Source organism: Podarcis liolepis, assembly GCF_965112155.1.
Source record: "Podarcis liolepis genome assembly, chromosome: 11".
NCBI lineage: Eukaryota > Metazoa > Chordata > Lepidosauria > Squamata > Lacertidae > Podarcis > Podarcis liolepis.
The window spans coordinates 16,681,437-16,707,803 of NC_139565.1; the positions used below are offsets into that span (position 1 = coordinate 16,681,437).

Below are 26,367 nucleotides of genomic sequence, written 5' to 3' on the forward strand. Positions count from 1 at the left end.
ATCTACTTGTACCCAGGGGTGCTTTCGAACTGCTAGGTTGGCAGGTGCTGGGACCGAGCAACGGGAGCACACCCCGCCGCGGGGATTCGAACCGCCGACCATGCGATCGGCAAGTCCTAGGCACTGAGGTTTTACCCACAGCGCCACCCGCGTCCCTTAAAAACAGCATACAAAGCATAAAATCAAACATACCCGACAGGGGCTACCCAATATCCCCTTCAGCTGCCCAGAGCCCCAGGTAGAGCAGCAGGAGAAAGACCCCGACCGTCAGTCTCCCAGCATCAGGTCCTTTGATCTGGGTAGAAGCTCTCTGGGCCCCTCCCACCTATGGCTTTTATAGCCTGCCTTGATGTAACCAAGTGCACCAGGCATTACTCATGATTAGCCCAGGACCCTGAGGTGGAATTAATACAGAGCGGCTGAGAGTCTCCCACTACATGCAGCCGGGCATCCAGCCAGCAACACAGAAGAACCCAGGAAACTCCTGACAGGTGTGTGAAACACAAGAATCCAGCAGATCTCAAACTGGGGATGTTAAAGGGAAAGGGACATGCCACCTAACTCCTCGAAATACAATTGTCTTCCGCATTTCCACTACACACCCACACCCAGTTAAGTCCTTCAAGCTATTTATCTTTCAGACCCCTGCAGAGGTCTGGAGAAGTCTGCTCCCCTTGCCTAGGGGGCGGTGTTGCACACTGGCATCCGGGACCCTCAATTAGTCAGATTGGGGGCAGGGGGGTGCTGCCCAAGTCATGGGGATTCCCGGCTGTGTAACGCCCCCGCCGGATGTTTAAACTGTGGCATGGCCAGAGGGTATCCTCCTTTTGAGCCTTTGCCGGATCTCGCAGCCCACCCACCCTCTTTTTACGCATTGCTATGACAGTGACCTTGCTATGGACATATGTCAGCCACCATATTGTTGGGGCCAGGTAGGAATTTGTCCACTTGGCCTATTGGCATCAGCCACTTGGTTTTTGCCTACCTTGTAGCAATCGTCACAACTTTGTAAGGTTAGGCATTGGGTAAGCCTTTGTGGTGGGATGGGAGGTTGTAGCCTCCACCTGCCCCTCCTCAATAAGGGTATCTCGTTAAAAGGATCCGGGGGTGTGGATCCTGTCCAAAGCCTGGAGGTGGGCTAGGGCCATGCCACGACCCATCAGGGACCCTGGGGGTGCCCTGATTTGACATATGTCACAGGGCTCCCCCTACAGTTGGTTTACCCTTAGTGTGGCTCCCTGTAGTCTGGTTTCACCCAGTGCCTAAGCTAAACTGCTCACATCTGTAACCAATAAAGTTGTGGCCTGTCTTTTTTGCCCATTAACCTTAATCATCTGTGTCTATTTATTGCTCCCTTTCCCTTATGGGTTATCCAAGAACCCTTAAGTGGGTTCCCTATCAGTAGGAGAAAATAACAGAGGCCAACCAGAGAATATTGAGAAGCAAAGCAGCTAATAAGCCTGATCTTTATTAATCTGTTGCAACGGGGCCCGGGGCCTTGCCATGCAAGTGTGGGGGGCTGAATTGGAAGGCATGTTCCCACCCGTCTGTCTCCTTCAGTGCCCGGCCCCATCTCCTTCAAACCCCAGTGAGGATTGAAAGCCTTCTGTCATCACCCCTGCAAGGGGTTCTTCACAAAGGGGCACTTTGAAAGCTCTGTATTTTGCTACAAATTCTTGGCAATCAGGGCTTCAAATAATATAAGGTAATTGATCGGTGGATAGCCCCATGCACCTGTCATCTCTGGTCTTTTACAGGTGGGAAATAAAGATCTCGACTGCCAGCCTGAAAAGATTTGAGCCACTGCTATAAGGATGGAAGGGTGGATTTGGGGTGAGCTCTAAGGGGAGGAATAGGGGCTGCCAGGATCTAAGCAGAGTTGGCAAGCAATACGAGGAGTAGAGGCAGCCCCTATTTTTACACGTTCCCTTTTCTTGAAGTTCTGCATCAGTAGCTCTTTGGGGATTGGAGTGAGCAGTCGACATCCGACTTTGGAGATTCATGACATTTCAACGGTAAGTGGGATTCAAGGGCAAAGGGGTTATTGGGTTGTTCTTTTTGTTTTTATTTTTATTATGTATTTTGTGGTTTTCTATCCTGATTTTCTTCTGTGAACCGCCCTGAGACCCCCGGGTATAGGGCAGTATATAAATTAAATAAATAAATAATAAAAATTCGCCATACAAATTTCTTGCGGCTTTCAGATGGTTAGAAATAAAACTGTAATCACGACATCAAAAGAAAAGAAAGATAGGCTTTATTTGTGAGTTTCTGTAACACAATACAAAAAGATTGTAGAGCTATTCCAACACCATACCAAACCTATTCTACAGCAAGGTATTTGTGTTGCTCAAATTCCAAAAAAAAACAACACACCCCACAAGCCCAATTCAATTTTTGTCTTTTATATTTGCATGGTCCAACAAAGATTACACACCTTTAGTATGTGTAAAGACGCAGGATGCCAAGGGCTGAAACAAGCTATGGCAATGCCTTTTGATGGAGAGTAGCTTAAATAACATTGAGTAAAACAAAGTAGGGCATATTTCAATTTTAGTGCCCCAGGAAACATAGTGGCGAAAAAGAAAAGCTTTTACATCAGTAGTTGTTTTCAGTTCCATTTGTTGGATCATAGTCACAATAGTTCTTTGAATTTAACAGATCTAGTACTGGGAACCCAGCATATTGTACCAAGGTTGAGAACCAATAGTGGAACATTTTATTAACATGCTCAGCGGTGGTAACCTAAAAGACCTAACATTACTTATCAGCTTTAGGTTTCAGATGTAGCATGGAGATGAAATGAGATGTTGCAAACTAAAGAAAACATAAACAATTAGACTTAATACATCTTTCTCTGTTCCCATTATGGCTGGAAATAATCAAGCAATGGAAAGTTAAATTGTCTACATTGAGAGGGGGCAGGGGAAAGAGAAAGATTTCTTTGCAATTTTTATCTTTCAATGACACTTCAACTATAAATTGGCTCACACAAAATGTTCCTTTGGAACAGAAAGATGACACTTCTAGGGTGAAAACATTAGCTGAAACTGTTGATGGGAAATAATTTGATTTATTTCTGTTTAATACTGTTTCTTGTTATGAACATTATCCCTTGCATTAACATTAAATCAGGTTTTTTTTAAAAAAAAATCTGAATAATTTCAACAGTTTACACACTAGTTTAAGATTACTTTTCTAGCCTATCTCAGGTGGAGAAACTGACATTATCTAAATATTGTTCTTCTTCATAAAAAACAGTGCTTCTAAAGCAGACATAATGGGGGGGGCATTGACAAAACTACAAGGGTCAAAAATATTATATTTCTGCACTGTTATTCTAAAGCACTAGAAAACGTAACTACATTATTTTAAAATAGAGATACAACTTAATGAAATGTGGGGTATATGTGCCAAGTTATTAGCAATGCAAAAGACCAGCTTAAGCATATTTTCCCTAAATCAATTACAAAAAGAAAAGGTGCCTTTTTAACAAGTACGCACAAAGATTGATCAAACATTGTTCTTATTCCATGTTACAAGTGCTACTTGTTTATAAAACTGAAACCTTCTCTTGCATTTAAAATGTACAGCATACACTACATTTTGCCTTTTCTCTTACCCACTCATTCAATCCATTTTGACAAAAATAAACCATTTAACGCACATGTTTATGGAACAATTGCTGATATGTTATGCATTATAACTTGCATAGAGCAGAAACTTTACTTGGAATTGCTAACCGTGAGTCTCAATCGTGCCCATCGTTTGGCAAGCGCCGGTGCCAAAAAACACATTTTGTGGCACATAATCTTTAGCCATATTTATCCAGGAATTCCCAGACATTCAAAACAACTCCTGTATTATACTTCCATTACCAGCAATGGAGTAAGTATTTTGCCTTGGCTTTCCCAAATCAATCCAGCACTGTAATCGGATATGCTCTAAGACCGCATCTCTCCTTACATGTGGAAAGAAAAACCAGCAACGCATTGGTTTCTTTTCTTTTCCAGAGTAACTAGTAACTCAGATGACGTGGCTAAGTGAGTATTTGGTAGATTGCACAGTCTTGGCTGCATGTCAACTATGCAAGCTGAGCTAGTGGAAAAAAAATTGCCGTCCATTGTAGGAACAACACAGCTGGCACAAGAATCGTTCTCAAGCTTGTACCTTTAAGCCAGTACAGGTTTGGCATTTCATTCTCTAAACATTAATTGCAATGGAAAAACTGACAGGGTCTTCCAAGCCTGGCACCTATCCATCTGCCATGAGTGTATACAAACCATAGTTTGATTCTCCTGGTTTAATGTACAGCAAAATGTTTACTGAACGCAGATGGTGAAGTAGAAGAAAAGGGATCACTAGATCCTAGTTCTCCGTAAGAGCTCTGCTGTGCTCCAGAATGTGCCTCTGGTGTCATTCGCTGCTTTCGTCTTTCTCTGAAGATGCAGGACTATCGCGAACAGGCAGCAGGTCATAATGAGAGGGGATGTGGCTGTTTTTTGGCAGATCGTAAAGATCTTGGCTGAAAGGTCCCTTGTTATTAAACGTTCCCTGGATAACGCTGACTGTAGGTTCTGCAATAATAAAAAACATACAAACACATTGGTGCTCCGATATCGGGTGAACAATCACAACATTTAATGAAAATTAATGTAGTAGTCCCACTGTGGTTTTCTGTACTTTAAAGGTCTTCAATATTTCTGATACAGCATCAAACAATCTTCAGTCACATTAAAGAAGACTGTGAAATAACTAACTCAGTACATATTCATGAAAAAGCTTGCATTTTCATGAATATGTACTGAGTTAGTTACAACTACAAAATTAAACATACCCTAGTATGTATATGGATGAAGGGCAAGGGGCTAGAATTTTTTTTACTAAATAAAGACATGAATGAAATACTGTTTTTCATATGTTCATCTATTATGCATTGTGAGCTTATGTCTGGTTTTCAGTTCAGCCACCCTTTGTAAAATATGTATTATTTTTAACTTGAGAAACGCTTCCAGGATGTGCGTTTGTGTGTACAATGATGGCAAAACACTCTGTCAGGACTCACCAACTTCATAGACATTCTTGTTGGTGGAAGCAGAGTTGCTAATTTCTGCATAGGCAGAATCCCTTCGTGCTGGAGACTTCATTTCAACATATCCACATTCTGTATGTTTTGGTGTCAGTGCTGGCGGGTCTTTAATAGTGGCATAAGGATTTTCAGAACTGCTTAAGGAGCAGTTACTTAAATTGTATTCAGAATTCTTTACTAGATCTGAGAAAACAGAAAAATAATGTTTTAATTGTACTCTTCAAAGAATAATATATTTTAATTACAAAATTAAGCAAAATGCATATGATCTTGAAAAATTAAATGACCTTTTTGCTTTTTGGCAAATCTCCTTTGACATTTTCGGATTTCATATTTTAACACAGTGAAACAAACCAACGAACAAAACGATATCCACAACGCTCCTTTTCAAGTACCAATTTATTGCTCTTCTAACACAGTCTATTGTGGAACTCACGGTGAGCTCACATGCAGGACTGATCAGGCCCATGGGCTGCTTAGCTGCAACATAAGATGCCCCAAGACCATTCTCTGAGCCCCAATATATTTAGATCTGTAAGAAAACTCACCTTTCAGAGATTTCCCCGTACAGCCTCTATCGATTCCAAAAGCTCCTGTAAAATATTGAGAGGCACAACAGCATTAAATTGGGATAAACACAGCAGCGTTAAATTCCCAAAACAGTCATTTTAAAAATCTATTGCAATTTAGTCTTTTCATTTTTAATGCACAAGTTTGTTGGTCATTGTTGCCACCCTAAGGTCTGTATAACTGCGTATCTTAGGAGCCTGCATTGATATGCCTGTATATCAGTCAAATTCCCAGAAGCCATACTCTTGGGGAGATAGCTGGAAAACATCACCATAGTCTCCTTGCAAAGAGAGATGGAAATGACGCATGTTGTCTTTCCCCCATAAAATACAAATTGTGATGCACAAAACTGGCATTATTATTATTATTATTATTATTATTATTATTATTATTATTATTATTTCTGTACCAAGCTCATTGAGGTAGCCTCCATGCTTCCAGTCAGCAGGTAGGGTTCCTGTGTAGTCCACAACAGGGCCTCGCTTTCCAGAATCCACATTTTTAAGATTCACAAACAGTTGGTTGTTGTTTGACTGTTTCAAATAAAGACAGAAGGCAGAGAATGAAGATGGCAACGGCTCAGCAACATTTGTCATAGAGAGAGCAACTGTAGTGCAAATAAAAAGATATGGTGTTTTATACATGTAAAGGTAAGGTAAAGGACAGTTAAGTCCAGTCAAAGGTGACTATGGGGTTGTGGCGCTCATCTCGCTTTCAGGCTGAGGGAGCCGACGTTTATCCAAAGACAGCTTTCTGGGTCATGTGGCCAGCATGACTAAACAGCTTCTGGCGCAACAGGACACTGTGATGGAAACCAGAGCACACGGAAATGCAATTTACCTTCCCGCCGCAGCGGTACCTATTTATCTACTTGCACTGGTGTGCTTTCAAACTGCTAGGTTGGCAGGAGCTGGGACAGAGCAACAGGAGCTCACCCAATCGCGGGGATTTGAACTGCCGACCTTCTGATTGGAAAGTCCAAGAGCCTCAGTGACTCAAATCACAGCGCCACCCAGGTCCCCATACCTTTTATACATGTAACATACCAGGAACAACATTCCTTAAGTATGTAGCTAATGTATATTTTTACCTTTGCCAAAGTCATCCTGTCCATGTTGTTGGCATTCACTTGGTTTGAACACTGCGTTAGAGTGTGATAGCTTGGGTTGGAGAAGTAATGGCTGTTAGCATTGCCACCATTACTGTGAGGCATCGTCTCTGTGAAAGGAATGAAAAAGTGAGTGCTGCGTCATTGCTCCTCCTTGGCCTTACGCAACTATGTTGAAGAACAAGCCAACAGTTCGCCTAGAATTAAAATACAATATGGATTTATATGATCAATACAGATTGTTCTTCTGTTCCTAAAATGCATCTTTCTCTATATGATACAATCCCACTGCCTTTCAGATTTTGACTGATAGGAATCTCCTGTCTTTCTTGTGTCTCTATATATCTTCTCTTTCTCCTCAAGCTACTTATAGTCTCTCAGCCACTGCTGTCTGCTTGTTTCACCAACCTCTTAAACAGGATACAGACAAAAACGGATATGTTGTCTTCCCTCTCCAAACGGTTTCTATGAGACAAGCCACACAGAACACTGGTATCCTGCTAATTTCTCCCTGCTTCGCATGCTGGGAGTCAGCCTTGGGGAAATTTACGGCACTTTTTTTCACACAGCCTTCCCACTTCCCTGAGTTAAATTTCTCCTTCCTCCTTTAACCACAGTTGAAAGTTTACTGGAAGGAATATTAACTTCAGTTAAGGCTAACCAGCTTTTTCCTTAAGCCAGAATGCAAAATGGTAGAGTGATTCTCTGATAAGCATCTTGATGGGTACAGTCCTTGGCTAGCCATGTTTGACAGCGTCTATTGTAGCCAAAAACCATGGGCAAACTTGGCGAAAACATTTTTTAGAATCATAGAATCATAGGGTTGTAAGGATCATCTAAGTCCAACCCCCTGCAATGCAGGAATCCTCCGCCAGTCGTAGGTTTCGAACCCACAACCCTGGGATTAAGAGCCTCGTGTTCTACTGAGCGACCTATCCCTTGGAGAGACTTGCGCTGAAAGGCGGCATATACGGTAAATAGTTTAATATACAAAAGTATTTATGTTGTGAACTGCCCTGAGATCTATGGGTATAGAGCGGTATACAAATTTAATAATAAAATAAAATAAAAATAAATAAACAGATAAGGGGTACTGCTTGCATAGAGTCTTTGCTATAGGCACTGTGTCACTACAGAAATTGCTGACATAGTAAAGTGTTACTAATCACCCGCAAGTGAATGAAAATACACAGCATATGAACTTGATAAAGCTAAAAGAGGATAAACAGTTCTGAAAGTCAGAGAAAACGTGCTGTTTGCTAAAGTATGCACTCAGCATAGACAGGATTAAGCTTTGTATCACTGTGTTCCTACCTGAAATACTGTAGTCTGTATTGATGACCCTCATGGCAGGAGTATAGGTAACTGCAGGCATATTTGTTTCCTTCCCCTTCTGCTTTTGCCTATAAATGATGAATAGTGCTAGCAGGAAGAGGACGACAAGGACAAGAATAATTATGCCAGCGATGGCTCCAATCTGGTAAGAATCAGCAGGGATGGCAGCACTAGTGCGGCTTAAGCTGTTCAAATTTCCCACTATAATTACTCCAGCTGGGAAAGAAGAAAGACAAGATGCATGTAAGACGTAGTTTTAACTTCAGTGCCTACTCAATATGTTCAATGGGGCTTACTCCATATTAATACACTAATACATTAATACACATCCTCTAAGCAAAAAGTGAACACTCGTTAAATAAAATGCAGACGATTTCCACACAATTTGATGAAGTGCAAGTGCCACAGATAAGATCGAGCAAAATGATCCACACAGAAACATTAAGTTTGGGAGCCAAATTACCACTCCACTTTGTCAGGCAGCCTAGAATACTGTACATTTCTAGGAGCAGGTAGGAAGGAAGTACCTAAGACTGCAAGTCGAAACATACCTACAACCATTTGTGCATTAACCAGCACTGATATGTTCTGTCGCTACTTGCAAAGTTTGCAAAGAAGAAGGAAATAACATCAGAGACGCATATAATAGTGGGGGAAAGATAGATGCACTGAGTATGCATCAGAGGATCGCCAAAGCATGTGCCATCAGGACACAACATCATCAAAGCTAGAAGTCAGGTCATTCGTTATTCAGATCTAGATACCCCCCACATTACTTTGTCATGCTTGCGCTCTTGGGTTGGGGCAACTGGCTAAAGTGTTTCAAACGGCTCTAATTTTGGTTCCTCTGCTTCGTTTTTGTTGGGTTGGTGTTGGTTAAATGTTTAGTTGGCGTTGGTGGTTATTTTAATTTGGGTATAACTGTAAACTGTTTATTATTGTTATTGTTGTTGGTTTCTATTGATGTATTGGTTTGTTTGTTTCTTGTAGAGGATATTTTGTTTTTTAATGTTTGATGCTTTGCTGTGTTCTTATATATGCTATAAGCCGCCTAGAGTGGCTGGGGAAACCCAGCAAGATGGGCAGGATATAAATTTAAAAATATGTATTATTATATATGACAACCAGCAGCAATCAGCAGGGTGGTGAAAGGGGTGATGGTGTTCCTCACCTGTCTTCCTAAAGCCAACTGGCACTGCAAGTTACTGAGAGAGAGACAGGTGAGATGGCAGGGCACAGGTATGCTAGCAGGGGCACGCCAGCAGGATTTTTGGATTAGCTCTGCTGCCATGCCGTATTCTCGGTAACCAGCAGCGGCACTCAACACTGGGAAGTCAGGTGAACAATGCTATGCCCTTGACCACAACTGCCCACAACTCAATCCTATACATGCCTACACAGAAATTAAGTTTCTCTGGGCTGCATTCAATTAAGGTTTACTTGGAGCACTGAAATTAATGTACATTGCTAAATTAGGCCCATTAATTCCAGTGGAGCTACTCTGAATAAAGGTAAGGTAAAAAGGTAAAGACCCCTGGATGGTTAAGTCCAGTCAAAGGTGACTATTGGGTTGCTGCACTCATCTTGCTTTCAAGCCAAAGGAGCCGGCATTTGTCCACTGACAGGTTTCCGGGTCATGTGGCCAGCACGACTAAACCGCTTCTGGCGCAACAGGACACCGTGACGGAAGCCTGAGCACACGGAAACGGCGTTTACCTTCCTGCCACAGCGGTACCTATTTATCTACTTGCACTGGTGTGCTTTCGAACTGCTAGGTTGACAGGAGCTGGGACAGAGCAACAGGAGCTCACACGATCACGTGGATTTGAACCGCCGACCTTCTGATCGACAAGCCTGCTGAGTTCAGTGGATGAAGAGTTTGGATTTGATATCCCGCCTTTCACTCCCCTTCAGGAATCTCAAAGCGGCTAACATTCTCCTTTCCCTTCCTCCCCCACAACAAACACTCTGAGAGACTTCAAAGAAGTGTGACTAGCCCAAGGTCACCCAGCAGCTGCATGTGGAGGAGCAGAGATGCGAACCCGGTTCCCCAGATTACGAGACTACCGCTCTTAACCACTACACCACACTGGCTCTTACCAGGGAGTAAGTGGGACTTACTCCCTGGTAACTGGGTACAGAATTGTGGCCTTAAGGTATAGGTAAGCCCTGTTAGAACAGCGGGACTTGCTTCTGACTAAATATGCATCCGATTGCACTGTTAGGCTGAAGTCCTGATCATACTTGCAATTAAGCAGTGGGACTTGTGTCTGCGTAAATATGCAAATAATTGCCCTATAATGGCATGCTGCAGCACCATAACATGACCACTTGCAGTGTTCGAAACTCTCATTGTTCCAGACGCATTTTGCGACAGGGAATTTCTTTGGTGCGGGCCATTTCTGAGCTCTGAGTGCAGTACTGCACCTAAGATTTCAGATTAAAACTGCACAAAGGAGGAACTTTTTCTGCCTCCCCACTTCCAGCTACTATCTGAAGACTGGAGAAGAGACCCTCTTAAGGATATTAGGGGGTGGGCAGGGGAAGGACTAGACCGTGTGAAAAATGAATCTAAGATTTTAGCTGCAGTTCATTCATTTTCAGCTTTGTATTCTTGCTATTTAAAAAGTGCACCTAGACATTCCATTGTTGCGCCCATAACCTAGTTTAAGGTGCCATTTAGCTCCTAGCTTTCATATCTCAGTTTCTAACACTGACCACTTGTCTAATTAGGGTATTCCAGTAGAAGAAATGCCCTATTTTTTCCTTCTCAGATTTTTATTTCTTTTTGGTGGGGACGGGGAAGTTAGGCGTGGCATTTTTGTCATCATTTTGCAATTCTTCTTGCAGCCCTGCATAAATACCAGCATTTCAAAGCTTGTTTTTATTTTGGCATTATAGGAAAATATTACCTTGGTCACATCTCGCTCCTTTCCACCCAGGGCTGCAGTAGCAGGTTCCTGTGATGTGGTCACAAGTTGAGTTGTTCAAACAGTCACAAATTTGCCGGCAGCCATAACCATATGTACCTGAGGGGCATTCTGTAAAAAAGAATAACAAGGTATGAACTGCAGCTTCCCACCCACCAGTGGCGTAGCGTGGGTTCTCAGCACCCGGGGCAAGGCAAGTAATTTGCGCCCCCTAACCCGTGGATTTTAGCACTCGAGTCTCTTCCGCGCCCCCCCAGATGTTGCGCCAGGTGCAGCAGGCCCCCTGCACCCTCCACGCTACGCCACTGCTCCCACCACAAGTCTTCAGGACAGCCATCCGAAGGCTGGCGCGGGGAGAAGGTCTCTCCGCCCCACCGCCAGGCTTCGGAGCATCCTTCCGAAGGCTGGCGCGGGGAGAAGGTCTCTCCGCCCCGCCGCCAGGCTTCGGAGCAGCCTTCCGAAGCCTGGCGGTGGGGCGGAGAGCCCTCCTCCTGCCGCCAGCCTTCGGAGCAGCCTTCCGAAGCCTGGCGGCGGGAGGAGGTCTCTCCGCCCCACCGCCAGGCTTCAGAGCAGCCTTCCGAAGGCTGGCGGCGGGAGGAGGTCTCTCCGCCCCACCGCCAGCCTTCAGAGGAGGTCCGAGGACAGTGGGGTTCCTGCTTCCTCCAGGAGGGCCGGCCAAACGCGCCCCCCCAAATGTTGCGCCCGGTGCGGCCGGCACCCCTGGCGCCCCCACGCTACGCCACTGCCACCCACCCCTTTTAGCCTATTCCAGTTTGTGCTCAGCTGAAATCTCTCAGTAACGGTAACCATGATTTAGTAAATCAGAACTGTGTGTAACTGAGATCTTTAATTGGTTAGCAATGGAAAATGAGGCGGCAGCACACCATACGATTAAAGAGCTTTGCTGCAACACATCAGACAATTTCATCTCCAGGTGTTCTGCAGTTTTCTAGAGAAAGGCCAATGAATAAGACATTAAATGTATTATGATTTAATGTAATATGCTTACGGAATAAATTTATTTTATTTTATTTTTTTAATGAAACTTTTAGATGTTCCCAAATTAGGATGCAGCCATCATGTTATATAACACTAGAATTAATTTTCCATTGTTGCTCTTTTGAAAGTCTGGCTTGTATAGAATTAAAAACTCTACAATTTGCCATTTTCAAACTCCCTACTGTACTTTTTATAGTTTACTGTAAGAAATCTTGTAGATTTCCCAGGCTATCCCTAGGTGGCAGTGTTTCATTGTGCAAGTTCAAGAAAAATCAGCCCCAATCGATGTGTTTAAAATATGTTCACAAATGCATATCAAGTATGACTGAAGCATATGGGCTTAAAGAGGTTCCATTTATTCAGTAACAGAGGGAAGCTGACACTGTGCTGCTTAGAAAGCGCCACTCAAATCCAGAGAGTTAGACGGCTAAGAAACCAGGCAAGCTCACAGAACAAAAACAACTTCTTCAGTTTTTCTTGTGGTACCACCTATTTTACAAGTTATGCCTAGGTAGATATGTTTTATTCAGATTGAAGTTCAGTCTCCTGGCTATTAACTGTAAACATTTTGTACCCCCGAAATGCACATTTTAAAAGAAAAAAATAGCATAATTATAGTGAATTGCTTCCTCTTCGCAGTGTGTCAAAAAATAATTATTCTCAAAGCAATGAAACAAAAGTAACTCTTTAAAAAAGGATATCAACAGTCACCAGTGGTCTTCTAGAAGTTCTTACAATCCTGAACACAATCTACTAAGACAGTCCTACATACATGCCATATATTTAAAGCACATGACTTCCCCCCCAAAAAGTATCATCTGCAGTTTCTAAAGGGGGCAAGAAATGGTAGCTCTGTGAGGGGTAAACTACAGTTGCCAAGATTTTTTGTGCTTTAAATGTATTATCTGATTTAAATGTATGGTGTGCAGACAGGCTGGGTTCTGTTGGAGTACAAGCCCCCAAGCCCAATCTTATACGTGTACGCTCTATTTGCCTGGATGGTATTTACTTCCCTGTGACTCTGGTTAGGGTTGCAGCCTCAAGCATTTCTTCATCATCATCACCATCATCATCACCATCATTATTATTATTACTATTATTTAAACTGGTCAACAACAAATTTGTTGTCTGCGTTTTTTCAGTTGATTTAGGACGAATCTGATGCGCTGAATCCAAAAATCACATTGGTTTTGCTAAATCAGGTCATGTTTTTGAGCTATGGCCACATGTCGTTTTTTTACGTTTTTGTTCACATGTATGCTTGTGTGGAGCATTTTAGAAGAAGTTGGTGGGGGTAAAATGCCATGTTGAATAATTCTTTTGATTGGAAATGATTATTTTAATGATAAGAAGTATTCAGGTCCGATAGTTCTGGGTGATTATGTCGAAAAGGGATCAGTTTGAAGTCATAAAACCTCAAAATCTTCCATAAATTGGTACGGCAAAGCATAAAGTTGGAGGATCAAAACTAAGTTAATGGGGCAGCCACCCCACGAAGAATTGTCAAAGGACTCTGCCAAACTGTTGGCATCCAGATTGAAGGAAAAAAAGCTCCTCTCTGACAGTGCTCGCATCAGCTTCTTCCACAACAGGCATCAAGAGTACCTCCGTTTTTTCTCGGAAGAGAAGGACTTGGTGTACTGTGCAGATATTGCGCAGCTTCTGCTCAAGCTTGGAGTGCCACAGTACGAACCCAAAGATTGGAGACTGTTCACTGACAGCAGCAACCGATCACTGAAATGTGTTCTGCTACACAACAGCAACCAGTTTGCCTCTATACCCCTGGCTCACTCGAATACACTGAAGGAGAACTATGAAGCGGTGAAGTATGTGCTGGAGAAAATTGGTTATGATCAGCATAAGTGGTTTATTTGTGTTGACCTGAAGATGGTGAACTTTTTGTTGGGACAACAGTCTGGCTTCACCAAGTACCCATGTTTTCTGTGCATGTGGGATAGTAGGGACCGTGCTCAGCATTACACGAAGAAGGACTGGCCTGTGCGGGAGGAACTGGTGCCTTGCAGAAAAAGGAACGTCATCAACGACCTTCTGATGGACAGAGACAGAATACTCTTCCCACCGCTGCACATCAAGCTCGGCTTAATCAAGCAGTACACCAAGGCTCTGGACAAGGATGGTGACTGCTTCACTTATTTGTGCCAGGCTTTTCCAGGATTGACCATGGAGAAGTTGAAAGCTGGCATCTTTGACGGTCCTCAGATCCGTCAGCTCATCAGAGATCCAGAGTTCGGAAACTCAATGAACGAAGTGGAACTGGAAGCGTGGAAGGCATTTGTTCTGGTAGTGAAGAACTTTCTTGGCAACAATAAGGCCAGAAACTACGCAGAACTTGTCAACAACTTGCTGACTGCTTTCAGAAACCTGGGCTGCAACATGAGCGTCAAGATGCACTACCTATTTTCACATATGGGCCGGTTTCCTGAGAACCTGGGTTCAATGAGTGACAAGCAGGGGGAGAGATTCCATCAGGACATGAAAGAGATGGAGACCAGGTATCAGGGTCGCTGGGACGCAGTCATGATGGCTGACTACTGTTGGACTACGAAGAGAGACCTCCGTGCTGCTGAGCATTCCAGGAGTTCCAAGAAATGGAAGTTCAAGCCCTGAAGTTTGAAAAATGGTGAAGCAACATGCAATTTACGTGTACTTACCTTTATCAATGCCCACCATTCAGTTTACAGTAATCAATGTTTCTATCAGGTAATCAATATATGTTGTTGGAAAAACATTTTTTTCTCTTAAAAACATATTTAGGATGATATGTGTTGACAAAAATCAGCTGATAATGCAACAAAAATGTAATTGATTTTGTCACAAGATCTGATTTTTTTCAAATCAACATAGCACAAAAACCTGACCTGATGGAGAGAAATGGATGCCATTTCCTGATTCAGCAGTGCAAAAATACCCTAAATCAGTTGTAGAAATCTAGACAACATTCAAAAAGTGAAAAATTGTTGCCCAGTGTTATTATTACTATTAATTGAATTTATATACCACCCTATACCCAGAGGTCTCAGGGCAGTTCACAGAACAAAATCAAAATATAAACCCACAAAATACAGTATTAAAAAAAACAACCCCAATCCAATCAACTAAAGGCCTGGTTAAAAAGAAACGTTTTTGCCTGGCGCCTAAAGGTGCATAATGAAGGCACCAAGCGAACTTCCCTGGGGAGAGCATTCCACAGATGGGGAGCCACTGCAGAGAAGGCCCTGTTCTTGTGTTGCCACCCTCCAGACCTATCTACTTTTAGTTTCATTGATTTCAAGAGAGATGGGGGGAAATTAGCAAAGTCACCAGGGCCCTCCACCAAATCTGTGAACTGCAGGAGCCTCGCAAGGCGAAGTCTTGACTCAACCACTTACTATGCATTCAGTTTCACTTAACTCAATATGCGTAACACCGAGTTGCAAGCCTATACTATGGGTGTGTCTTACAGAAAACCTTCACTAGCTGTCAATATGGAATTTTCACAGTCTTGGCTTTGTCTTGAGTATGAAAAACAGCTTTGTAAGATCTAATCCACTTATGCATTTCCCCTTCACTATATACAAGGACCTTGTTGCCAACATACTCTGTTCACAGTGTTTTCCCATGAATCCTGTGCGACATGTACACTGCCCTGAGATGTGATCACAGTCGGCTCCATTCTGACACTGGCAGATTAATGCACAGTCCTTTCCATAAAACCCCAAAGGACATCCTGTAGGAGAAAGGAAGAAAGAGAGAAAATAAAACACCCTATACTTAAAACTAGCTTTGTGGCTTTTTAATAATATATTGAATGTTACCATAACTGACACACAGAATTTATACTTTCCAATTCATTTGCCAAACAAGATATGAAGTGATTATGTGAATAATATTGGTCACATTACTTAGAAAGTAGCGGGACTTACAGTGCAAATTTAGTGGGAAGCAAGGCCTACTGAGTTTAAAGGTGCTTAGCCCCAGGTAAGTATACATAATACAGTGCTGTGATTCTTACTACTTCCTTAGACTTTCAATGTAATGCCAGTGGGATTTCAAGTAAGAAGAGAAAGGGATAACTTTTCAGTACAGTGGTACCTCAGTTTATCAACTTAATCTGTTCCAGAAGTCCGTTCTTAAACCGAGGCGTGCTTTCCCTAATGAGGCCTCCCGCCACCGGTGCCCTTCCACTATTCGGATTCTGTTCTTAGACCGAGGTAAAGTTCACAAACTGGGACATTACTTCTGGTTTTCCAGAGTTCATAAACCGAATCGTTCGTAAACAGGACTGTTCTTAAACCGAGGTACCACTGTAATGCCATTCTTTGGGCATACAGAGGACCCTCGGGTTACAGACACTTCAGGTTACAGACTCCGCTAACCCAGAAATAGTACCTCGGGTTAAGAACTTTGCTTCAGGGTGAGAACAGAAATCATGCGTTGGCGGCGTAGCAGCAGCAGGAAGCCCCATTAGCTAGAGTGGTACCTCAGGTTAAGAACAGTTTCAGGTTAAGAACGGACCTCAAGAACAAATTAAGTTCTTAACCTGAGGTACCACTGTATATCTTAAAGAGAATTCTGGTGCACAAGACAGAGGAGGGGATCCCACACAAATATTCCATTTCAACCTGAAGACTTATTATACATAGAGATGCTAGACTCAGCCAATTTTATTTTGTGCCAATTTGTTCTGTCCCACTTTTGTTATTTGGTGGACTTTTAAAAATTACAGAAATTCACAAATAATAGCATTTAGATTATACTCATCTTTTCCTAAAATATGCACTTTGTGTGTCTCCTAAAATATACATTTTTGTACATATTTATCTGCTAAATAGCATATTTATGTTCATTTCTTTAGAACTGAAACTGCATTGCAAAATTTGGAGAAGTGCACAATCTGACTGACAGCGACATTCCTGTCCGCATACAATTAGGCAAATTAGGTCAGTTTGCTTCAAATTGTTGCCCAAGTGAATCCCCCCCCCATCCCTAATTACACATAGAGAGATCGTCATTCAAAACCAGCAAGCAAAAAAACCCCGAGCACTGATGGTTCAAGCAGCACAGAGCAACCATATGGCTCTGCAATAAATACATGGGCTTCTTCCCAGCAATACTGAGAGTTTGTGTGCTTCAAAAAGTGAAATCATGCCATTATTATAAGCGTGGGTGAAGGGCACTCAGCGGCCAAGATCTTTTGGAAAAATATGCTGACTTGCAAAACAATCTTCATTCTCAATGGTGCAAGGGGACTTCCATTTATTTAAATTTATATACTGCTTAATTGCAGAAAAAGGCTTCAAAGCAATTGACAAAAAAGACAGAGCAGTAGAATTACTACTTTAAAAATCACAAATGTAATTTAAAACATAAAGAAGGGTGATGTACTGGTGGTATTGGACTCCTGCCAAGTTGGCAAATATGTACAGACAAGTACAAATACCTGCTGGAAATGTAAAGAAAAATGTGTGGTGGACTTGTAGGGTAACAAAAGCTTTCTGAGAGATGATATATAATGAAATGGGGGGAAGAAATGCTTAAAATAACCTTTGTTAAGAAGCCAGATGCTTTTCTATTAGGAATTACAGGTACCGACATCCCAAAGGAACAGAAAAGACACTTTATATATGGAACAACAGCAGCCCAGATGTTACTAGCCCAGAGATAGGAAGAAGACAAAGTCCCTACCAGAGAGGAGTGGCAAATCAAGCTGATGGACTATGCAGAGATGGAAAAACTGACTGGAAAACTCAGAAATCAAGAGAAAAAACTTTACAAAAGAATGGGGAAAATTTATAAGTTATTTAGGAGACCACTGAAAGCAGATGGAAACATTAGCAGGATTTTGATCTCACTTGTAGTGTAACAATTACCATGGATAATATGGTTTGGTATAAAAATTGGAGTATGGAAGAATATGCAATAATTAAATGTTTAAAACGGGACTCCATGGAGGGGATGGGAGGAAGTCCTGAGAGTCAGAGGATTCTCTTTTTATGGATATGTTTTTTGATTCTTTGTGTAAAACTTTGTATTTGTAAAACCAAATAAAAATGATTTCAAAAATAAATAAAACAAAAACATAAAGAAGGTTAAAACTGAAATAAAATAGCCTAAAATAAATGAAAACTACTACAAGCTTTCTAAACATCTGGGCAGGCTGGTCTAAATAAGAATGTCTTCTACAGGTCAAAAGGAAAACAGTGAAGATGCCTGGCTGGTATCAATAGGAACAGCAAATGGTCCCAAGGCAAACTGTGCTTGCTGACTGAATGAAATACTGTGTACAGTGGTACCTTGGGTTACAGATTCTTCAGGTTACAGACGCTTCAGGTTACAGACTCCGCTAACCCAGAAATAGTACCTCGGGTTAAGAACTCTGCTTCAGGATGAGAACAGAAATCGCGCAGTGTCGGCAGCGGGAGGCCCCATTAGCTAATGTGGTACCTTAGGTTAAGAATAGTTTCAGGTTAAGAGACCTCAGGAACAAATTTAGTTCTTAACCAGGGGTACCACTGTACTATGCTTGAGTGTACACATGCCATTACTTGCTGTCTTGCCTGCGAACAGCTCCTGAATGTATCCCCCTTATTTGAAATTACCCAGAGGTGCATGCATGTTGTTCTGGCTCTCAGCTGAGTCCCTGGATTATACTTTCTCTACCACTAGCAAACTCTTTCTAACACGTCACTACAGAGATAAATATTAGGAAACTCACTTTGGGTGCAGTAGAGACCAGTCCATCCCGGTGTACATTTACACTCCCCATCATAGGCACTGCAGCGAGCTCCATTGTGGCAGTTGCAGGTATGGATACAATTTGGGCCCCAATGGGAAGGAGGACAAGCTGAAACAATTAAAAAAAACCCCAGTTAGTCTTATTTGGCAAAACAATAACACGGCTCTATAGGACTTTGCTGTTTAGCCCAGGTCACTACAGGTGTTTGTGAATATTATTCATCTTATAATTTCAAATCAGAACATAATTTACAAATGTGATTTCTCGGTTGAACTCGGGATTTTTATTATAGTTTTATAATGTTTACCCATCAGCTCTCTATGTGGATTTTGGTATTTACAGCAGCACAATATATACATTTAAATAGTGGCTATATTTAACCCTGCTGCAGTGTAAGGCTAATTTTCTTGTCTACAAAATTGTATTTATCTAATTCCGTGCGTACAAATTATGGAGCAGGGGAAACAAGTAAAAAGCAGAAACATTTCCCCTTTTTTTCTGTTTAAGCCCCAATATGTCATAGTGAATAAACTACAACTGGCTCAGCTTTATACACTAAGGTGTGCAACAACCACAAGATTTTTGGGGGGCCCTCATCTGATGCTGCTGAAAAAAGCCCACTTCAGTCCAGGCTGGTTTGTAGACTGCCTGCTTCCATTTGGGATCCATTAGAGACTGCTTCTTTTGCCCTTTCACTACTGGGAAATTCAAAAACGGCTGTAACTATTTTTCCTTTTGACAGAAGTGGGTAATATTTGCAGGCATGTGAACTACTGCACAGTGAATAAAACCTGCTAAATTACTGGCAAATGGGTCCCAAGCCTTTTTTTATATGAACAAATACATTTAAAGTTTTTCTAGAAAAGGAAACATCAGTAACTTCTTAATTTTGGGGCAGAATTGGATGGAATGTGCATGCAAGGCAATCCCTTCTAAGGGTAGGATCCTGCCAAACTTCAAATGGATAGATACCGTGGTTTTCTTGCAAGGGTTGCAGTTATAGTTTTTTTATACATAAAAAACTCTCATATATATATATATATATATATATATATATATATATATATATACACACATACATACACACACACACACACACACACACACACACACACACACTTACTTTTATATATATAAACACACATACACATGTCATCTCTATATGCCATATTGGAAAATGAAGCTCCTGACAAAATGGCAAAACATTTACTAGGTCCTGTGATTATTCTGCCTAAGCAGATATGCATCCAGATCTCTAGGTCTGGATCTTTATTAGGTAGCCATTGTTTTAAATTGGGGCTCTGTCTGCAAGCAATAACAGCCCTTCTGTCTTGTAATCAAGAAGTATTATTACCCAAGGTAAAAGATAAAGGGAAAAGACCCCTGGACAGTTAAGTCCAGTCAAAGGTGACTATGGGGTTGTGGAGCTCATCTTGCTTTAAGGCTGAGGGAGCCGGGGTTTGTCCACAGACAGCTTTCCAGGTCATGTGGCCAGCATGACTAAACCGCTTCTGGTGCAGCAGGACACCATGAGGGAAACCAGAGCGCACAGAAATGCTGTTTACCTTCCCGCAACAGCGGTACCTATTTATCTACTTGTACTGGTATGCTTTCGAACTGCTAGGCTGGCAAGAATGGGGACAGAGAAACGGGAGCTCACCCCATCATGCAGATTTGAACTGCCGGCCTTCTGATCGGCAAGCCCAAGAGGCTCAGTAGTTTAGACCACAGCGCCACCCAAGACAGGCTTTGGGATAATACATTGGAATGGTTTCAGTTGGGAGCAGTACGTGACAACTGGTAATCTGGTAATTCTTCTTCTTGTGTTGTCACACTGTAAATTATTCCTAGGTACCAGTTTGATGCCAACCTCTCTCTCTTTCTCCCCTCTGCACCCCATTTTATTGGCTGAGTATTACTGCTATTGGCTGGGTACTGTTAAAATGTTATTTAAAGTTACCTGTTTGTGACCAGGCAATATTAATTATGAACAATATACCATAAAGGGAAGGGACTTATCATCTGAACCCTCAGATCCACTGAACCACACCAGCAAAACACATTATCAATGTGAATAACAGCCTTCATTGGAAGCCACTAATGAGGTGAGGATCACAGTTCTTTGCCTGGGGACTAATTTTTGTTTTCATCAGTTCACCAATCAATAAGTCTTTCCATGTCATAGCTTTTTATTTATAGAACAATCAAGACAACTGTACTGTTGTTAATGAGTTGCTACATAGCTGTACAACACCGCCCTGATATTTCATGAGAGGGCAGTAAACAAGTTAATAAAGAACCATTATGCACATTCAGATTTGATTTATACAGATCTAAGGACTAATGCAGAGTAGGGTTATTTACAGCAAATATAGTTTGCTTGTGCGTCATTTGGGGTGGGCGAGTGTCCATGGCTCTCAGCCCCATTTTTTAAAATGATAACTGGAAAAAATATAATAATTAATTTGTCAATTTGGTTCTGATTCTTCTATGGGGAAAAGCTGGTGAACAGTTCAACAAGTAAGAACTGTTAAGTCACATACGCAGAAATCTTTAAGAAGTCTTCGTAGAGGTCACACTGAAGTAACTTTAAGCTAATGGGATCATTACTTTCTGTAAGCCTTATAGTATAAGAACTAAAGGTCTTAATGGAAGTCAAATAAAAATTACCCTTTTCCTTGTCTAAAGGTCAGTCATGGTAAAGATTCCATTTCATTCTACTGGCATCTTTTTGTCATGCAGTATTTTTTTTCTATGCATAAAATGCCATTAATGCTTGGGGGGAGGCATTCAATACACTATTGGTAGAATCTATACAACTGACTGTGTTAGGAAGTCTGATTTCCCCCCAAAATGTGATACTGCCATGGAAAACTGATGTACTTTGAAGTACAAAAGTTTGAGATCTATTAGCAGTTTACACACAGCAATTTTGAGGGGGGGGGGGAATAAACAAAACTAAAAGTTATATTAATTCCAAAGAACCCCCTAAAAATAAATAAAATACTTGTACTTACGCTGAGAACAGTCACTACCAATCCAGCCAGGATAACATTGGCAAGATCTGTCAATTGGATTGCAGGTTCCATTGTTGGTGCATGTGCAAATTCCTGCACAATTCTTCCCAAATCTGCCACTGGGGCAGACTGTAAAAAGAAACCATAGAACTCATGAATATTCTGCATTCTTGCAGCTCATTTAGACCAATGATAATCAAATCTTATTTTCCAATAGTTTTATTTAGCTTCAGAATGGGCTCTATACACAGTAATATTTTTTAAAAAAATACAAAGCTACTGTCTGAAAAATATAACTTTGACAGTAAACAGGAAAAAAGGAGAAAACACTATTGTACTCGGTGTGGTATTACACTACAGTGTGTTTATTTATTTCTTGAAAATCATGTACCACTTGATTGTAAAAGCGTCTCAAAGCAGTTTACGAAAATAATTGTGATTTGTACCTTCATTGCAGAGAGCTCCTGTGAAGCCAGGTAGACAGTCACACAAACCAGTCACATGGTGACATGGGCCACTGCTGTGAACACACTGGGGGCAGGCCTGGCTACAGCGATGACCATAAAATCCGGGAGAGCAAACTGAAAGCAGAAATACGTTATCATATTCACCTTACATTGGTACATAACAAACCCAAATCTAATACAGTTGCTTTCAGTTCACTGCTGAAGTCTTGAAAACATTTGAGAAATCTGATTTATGCAGGTCACCTGCTTCACAAAGGCAATCGCCCTAGTGGCACGTTAACAAATCTAATACTTTAATAACAGTTTAGAAGAACAACTTAGTATGCATTGCGGTTAATTTAAAACAATTATTGCTGTTGATGCTGATGAATAATGACATATGTCTATAACAACAACTGCTGCTGCTATTAATATTTCAATGTAATGATTATACCATCACTCCCTGAGTTGTAGTCTACGTGTCTGGCAGAATTGTATTGGTCATGGGGGACGGGGATGGCACTGTGGTCTAAACCACTGAGCCTCTGGGGCTTGCCAATCAGAAGGTTGGCGGTTTGAATCCCCACAATGGGGTGAGCTCCTGTTGCTCTGTCCCAGCTCCTGCCAACCTAGCAGTTTGAAAGCATGCCAGTGCAAGTAGATAAATAGGTACTGCTGCAGCAGGAAAACAAACAGCATCTCCGTGCACTCTGGTTTTTGTCACAGTGTACCATTGTGCCAGAAGCAGTTTAGTAATGCTGGCCACATGACCTGGAAAGCTGTCTGAGGACAAACACCAGCTCCCTTGGCCTGAAAGCGAGATGAGCACCGCAACCCCACAGTTGTCTTTGACCTGACTTAATCGTCCTTTACCATTTTACCTATTGGTCATGGCTTGCCGCAAGTATGGTCAGAAAATAATAGGTTTGCTAAATTTAATCTCAAGAACTTTGAGGCACTGGCAAGATAAGAGACAGCCTCCTAAATCAATCTCATGATTGGCCAGTTCCAGGTGAAGATGCAAGGGGAAGGTCTTTTTTAGGTTCTGTGGACACAGAATGCCAAGCAACAGGGATGGGGGTTACTGGGGTGCCCCCTCAGCTCCTCTTTCACAGTAGGTGAAGAAGGACACAACTCAGCATATGAACTGAGCCGGGTCCCTTTGTCCTTGGTAGGGGCTGGGGGAGCAGTTGGTGCCTACTGTTTCCAGTTGTACTGCTTGTATTTATGCACTGAATTTCATACCTGAAGGAGTGTCTCCACCCGCATCATTCTGCCCGGACACCGAGGTCCAGCCCCAAAGGCCTTCTTTGGGGTTACAGGGAACCAGGCAGAGGGCCTTCTCGGTAGTGTCACCCGCCCTGTGGAACGCCCTCCCATCAGATGTCAAGGAAATAAACAACTATCTGACTTTTAGAAGACACCTGAAGAAAAACGGTTTAGGGAAGTTTTTAATGGTTGATGTTTTATCGTGTTTTAAATATTCTGTTGGGAGCCGCCCAGAGTGGCTGGGGAAATCCAGCCAGATGGGCGGGGTATGTATGTATAAATAAATAAATAAATAGGAGTCTGGATTTGATATCCCGTTTTATCACTACCCTGAGGAGTCTTAAGGTGGCTAACATTATCCTTTCCCTTCCTCCCCCACAACAGACACTCTGTGAGGTGAGTGGGGCTGAGAGACTACAGAGAAGTGTGACTGGCCCAAGGTCACCCAGTAGCTGCATGTGGAGGAGCGGAGACGCGAACCCGGTTCTCCAGATTACGAATCTACCGCTCTTAACCGCTACACCACACTGGTATTATTTATTATTATTATTATTATTATTATTATTATTATTATTATTATTAATTAACTCATTGCAGATTTGTTAATAATAAAGCTATGGCATCTCTTTAATTGCCTCATGTCTTTTTTCTGGTGGGGAGGCGGACAATTGTTGTTAATGATTATGATGAACATGGCACATGCAAACAACAACTTCAACAACATCATTATAGAATACTGAATCTTTATGCTATTATTTGTTATGATTATCATTTGTGTAATATTTTTCCTCTCCAGCTGTACAGGGCTGAATCACTGTAACCTGGCAGTTCCTGACGTAACACAAGTTTAAAGTTCTGTTTCCAGCTCAAGGGCAATCAAAGTGCAGACAACCATACACTGCTGCTTGCTTTTATTCAACTCAGGACTTTAAAAAACAAAGCAGTTCAATTCATTTTTATGCCAAATACACTAGCTCCTTCTTCTTCTTCACAGATACATCACCATTTGGATTGCTAGAGGAAGAAAGAAGCTGTTGGGGAGAATTTCTCTCTTTACTCCTTCAGCTTTTCCTGGAATTTCTTTCACTGGCAAATTAGTATATTAAGCAATGCTTCAAGTTAAGTGCCTGTTGTTAAGCAGCAATTAACATTTACAAAGCTAACTTTTGCCTTTAAATAATTTGAAGTCATTTAGAAGTCAGCATGCCCGCCTGAGGGCATGCTTGAAACAGGTTGCCTGATCAAAAAGGGAGTCCAGAGACCCTCATGTCTTTTCAATAAAGCAGTAGGCCAGTCCTATTATTTTCCTTCTTCTCCTTATAGTCCAAACTGGATTTGCGCAACTTAAGATACCTAAGCAGTCTTGAAAAGCCTGATTCTTTTAAATAGTCATTTTGGTAATGTAATGGGGAGGGTCACTGCTTTGCATTATTATGGTGATGATACAACATCATTACATCAGTGTCTTTATATTAGCTAAACAATTAACTTTAGAGCCATTATAGATGGTGAGAACTGCTCCTAGCCATGGAAACAATCCATCAAAGGATGTCTGTAGCTTTAACAGAATACTTAACAGGGCTGCCTTCAGATGTCTTCTAAAAGTGTGATAGTTGTTTATTTCCTTGACATCTGATGGGAGGGCGTTCCACAGGGCAGGCACCACTACCAAGAAGGCCCCCTGCCTGATGAAATTCTTACATCCATTACTTTTCGCAGCATTAGGAGACAAGATATAAATCAGAGGTTGGGCATCCTTATCTGCCCCACCCACCCCAGGTCACATTTGGGGTAGGGGGATCAATCACATGACATCACAATGACATCAAGTGAATCATTTTTGCAGAGCACTGTGCAAAGAGCTTAGTAAGCCCTGTTGATTGCCCGTGCTTGCCGAGTGCTTTGCATAGGTGTTTGCACAGAACTTCGCATGTGGTGACAATCAGCTGACTGGTGGCGCCTGAAAAGCCACTTTTGCCCAAGCAGTGTCTTCACCTTCTCTATACCTAACATCACCAGGAGGAAAGGTAAAGGACCCCTGGATGGTTAAGTCCAGTCAAAGGCGACTATTGGGTTGCTGCACTCATCTCGCTTTCAGGCTGAGGGAACTGGTGTTTTTCCACAGGCAGCTTTCTGGGTTATGTGGCTAGCATGACTAAACCCCTTCTGGCGCAACAGAACACCATGATGGAAACCAGAGCACATGGAAATGCCATTTACCTTCCCGCCGCAGCGGTACCTATTTATCTACTTGCACTGGTGTGCTTTCGAACTGCTAGGTTGGCAGGAGCTGGGACAGCATAACGGGAGCTCACCACATCGTGGGGATTCAAACTGCTGACCTTCTGATCAGCAAGCCCAAGAGGCTCAGTGGTTTAGACCACAGTGCCACCTGTGTCCCTTATCATCAGGAGTAGGACAGGTGGGTATGGCTTTGCCAAAATGGCCTTGCAGGCCAAATGTGGTGACTTGACGGGCAGGCCAAAGGTTCCCCTCACTGTTGTAAATTATCTTGGCAAAAATCAAGATTTGTATACGTAATTTGTTGTATTTTTGGTGTGTTTTTCCCTTAGCCCTCTTCCACATTCTTTTCCAGAAATAACCGTTCTCTCAATGTGTCTGAATCTGTCCTACTTGTCTTCCAACTAAAACAAAGCCAAATATTATGGATCTGCGCTAAGGATGCCAAAAACCACTTCCTCATGAATCAGCCAAATTGTACAGCAGCTGCCAGGAGCATTCTACCTAAAACTATGGTTGAACCATATGGCAAACAGCTTAGAAATGTTTATAGCCCCAGCATGGGGATGCTATCAAAGAGAGGTTTCTCTTCCACTAGCTTTTACGTGGGTGGTACAATGTTTGGAA

At 42.1% G+C, this 26,367-nt stretch overlaps 1 protein-coding gene across 1 annotated transcript in view; it reads right to left on the reverse strand.

Annotated features, from left to right (window-relative positions):
• Positions 1 to 2,236: 2,236 nt before the first annotated feature.
• The window catches only part of MEGF10 (multiple EGF like domains 10), a 120,502-nt gene continuing 96,371 nt past the window's right edge, over positions 2,237 to 26,367 (reverse strand). The window contains exons 15-25 of the mRNA XM_083464414.1: positions 22,231 to 22,365; positions 21,785 to 21,913; positions 18,747 to 18,875; positions 15,630 to 15,758; positions 11,015 to 11,143; positions 8,082 to 8,318; positions 6,750 to 6,877; positions 6,069 to 6,192; positions 5,638 to 5,682; positions 5,066 to 5,272; positions 2,237 to 4,577 (exon numbers count right to left, since the gene is read on the reverse strand). Coding sequence (XP_083320540.1) covers positions 4,417 to 4,577; positions 5,066 to 5,272; positions 5,638 to 5,682; positions 6,069 to 6,192; positions 6,750 to 6,877; positions 8,082 to 8,318; positions 11,015 to 11,143; positions 15,630 to 15,758; positions 18,747 to 18,875; positions 21,785 to 21,913; positions 22,231 to 22,365 — 1,553 coding nt within the window. The 3' untranslated portion in view covers positions 2,237 to 4,416. The remainder of the gene's footprint in view (positions 4,578 to 5,065; positions 5,273 to 5,637; positions 5,683 to 6,068; positions 6,193 to 6,749; positions 6,878 to 8,081; positions 8,319 to 11,014; positions 11,144 to 15,629; positions 15,759 to 18,746; positions 18,876 to 21,784; positions 21,914 to 22,230; positions 22,366 to 26,367) is intronic.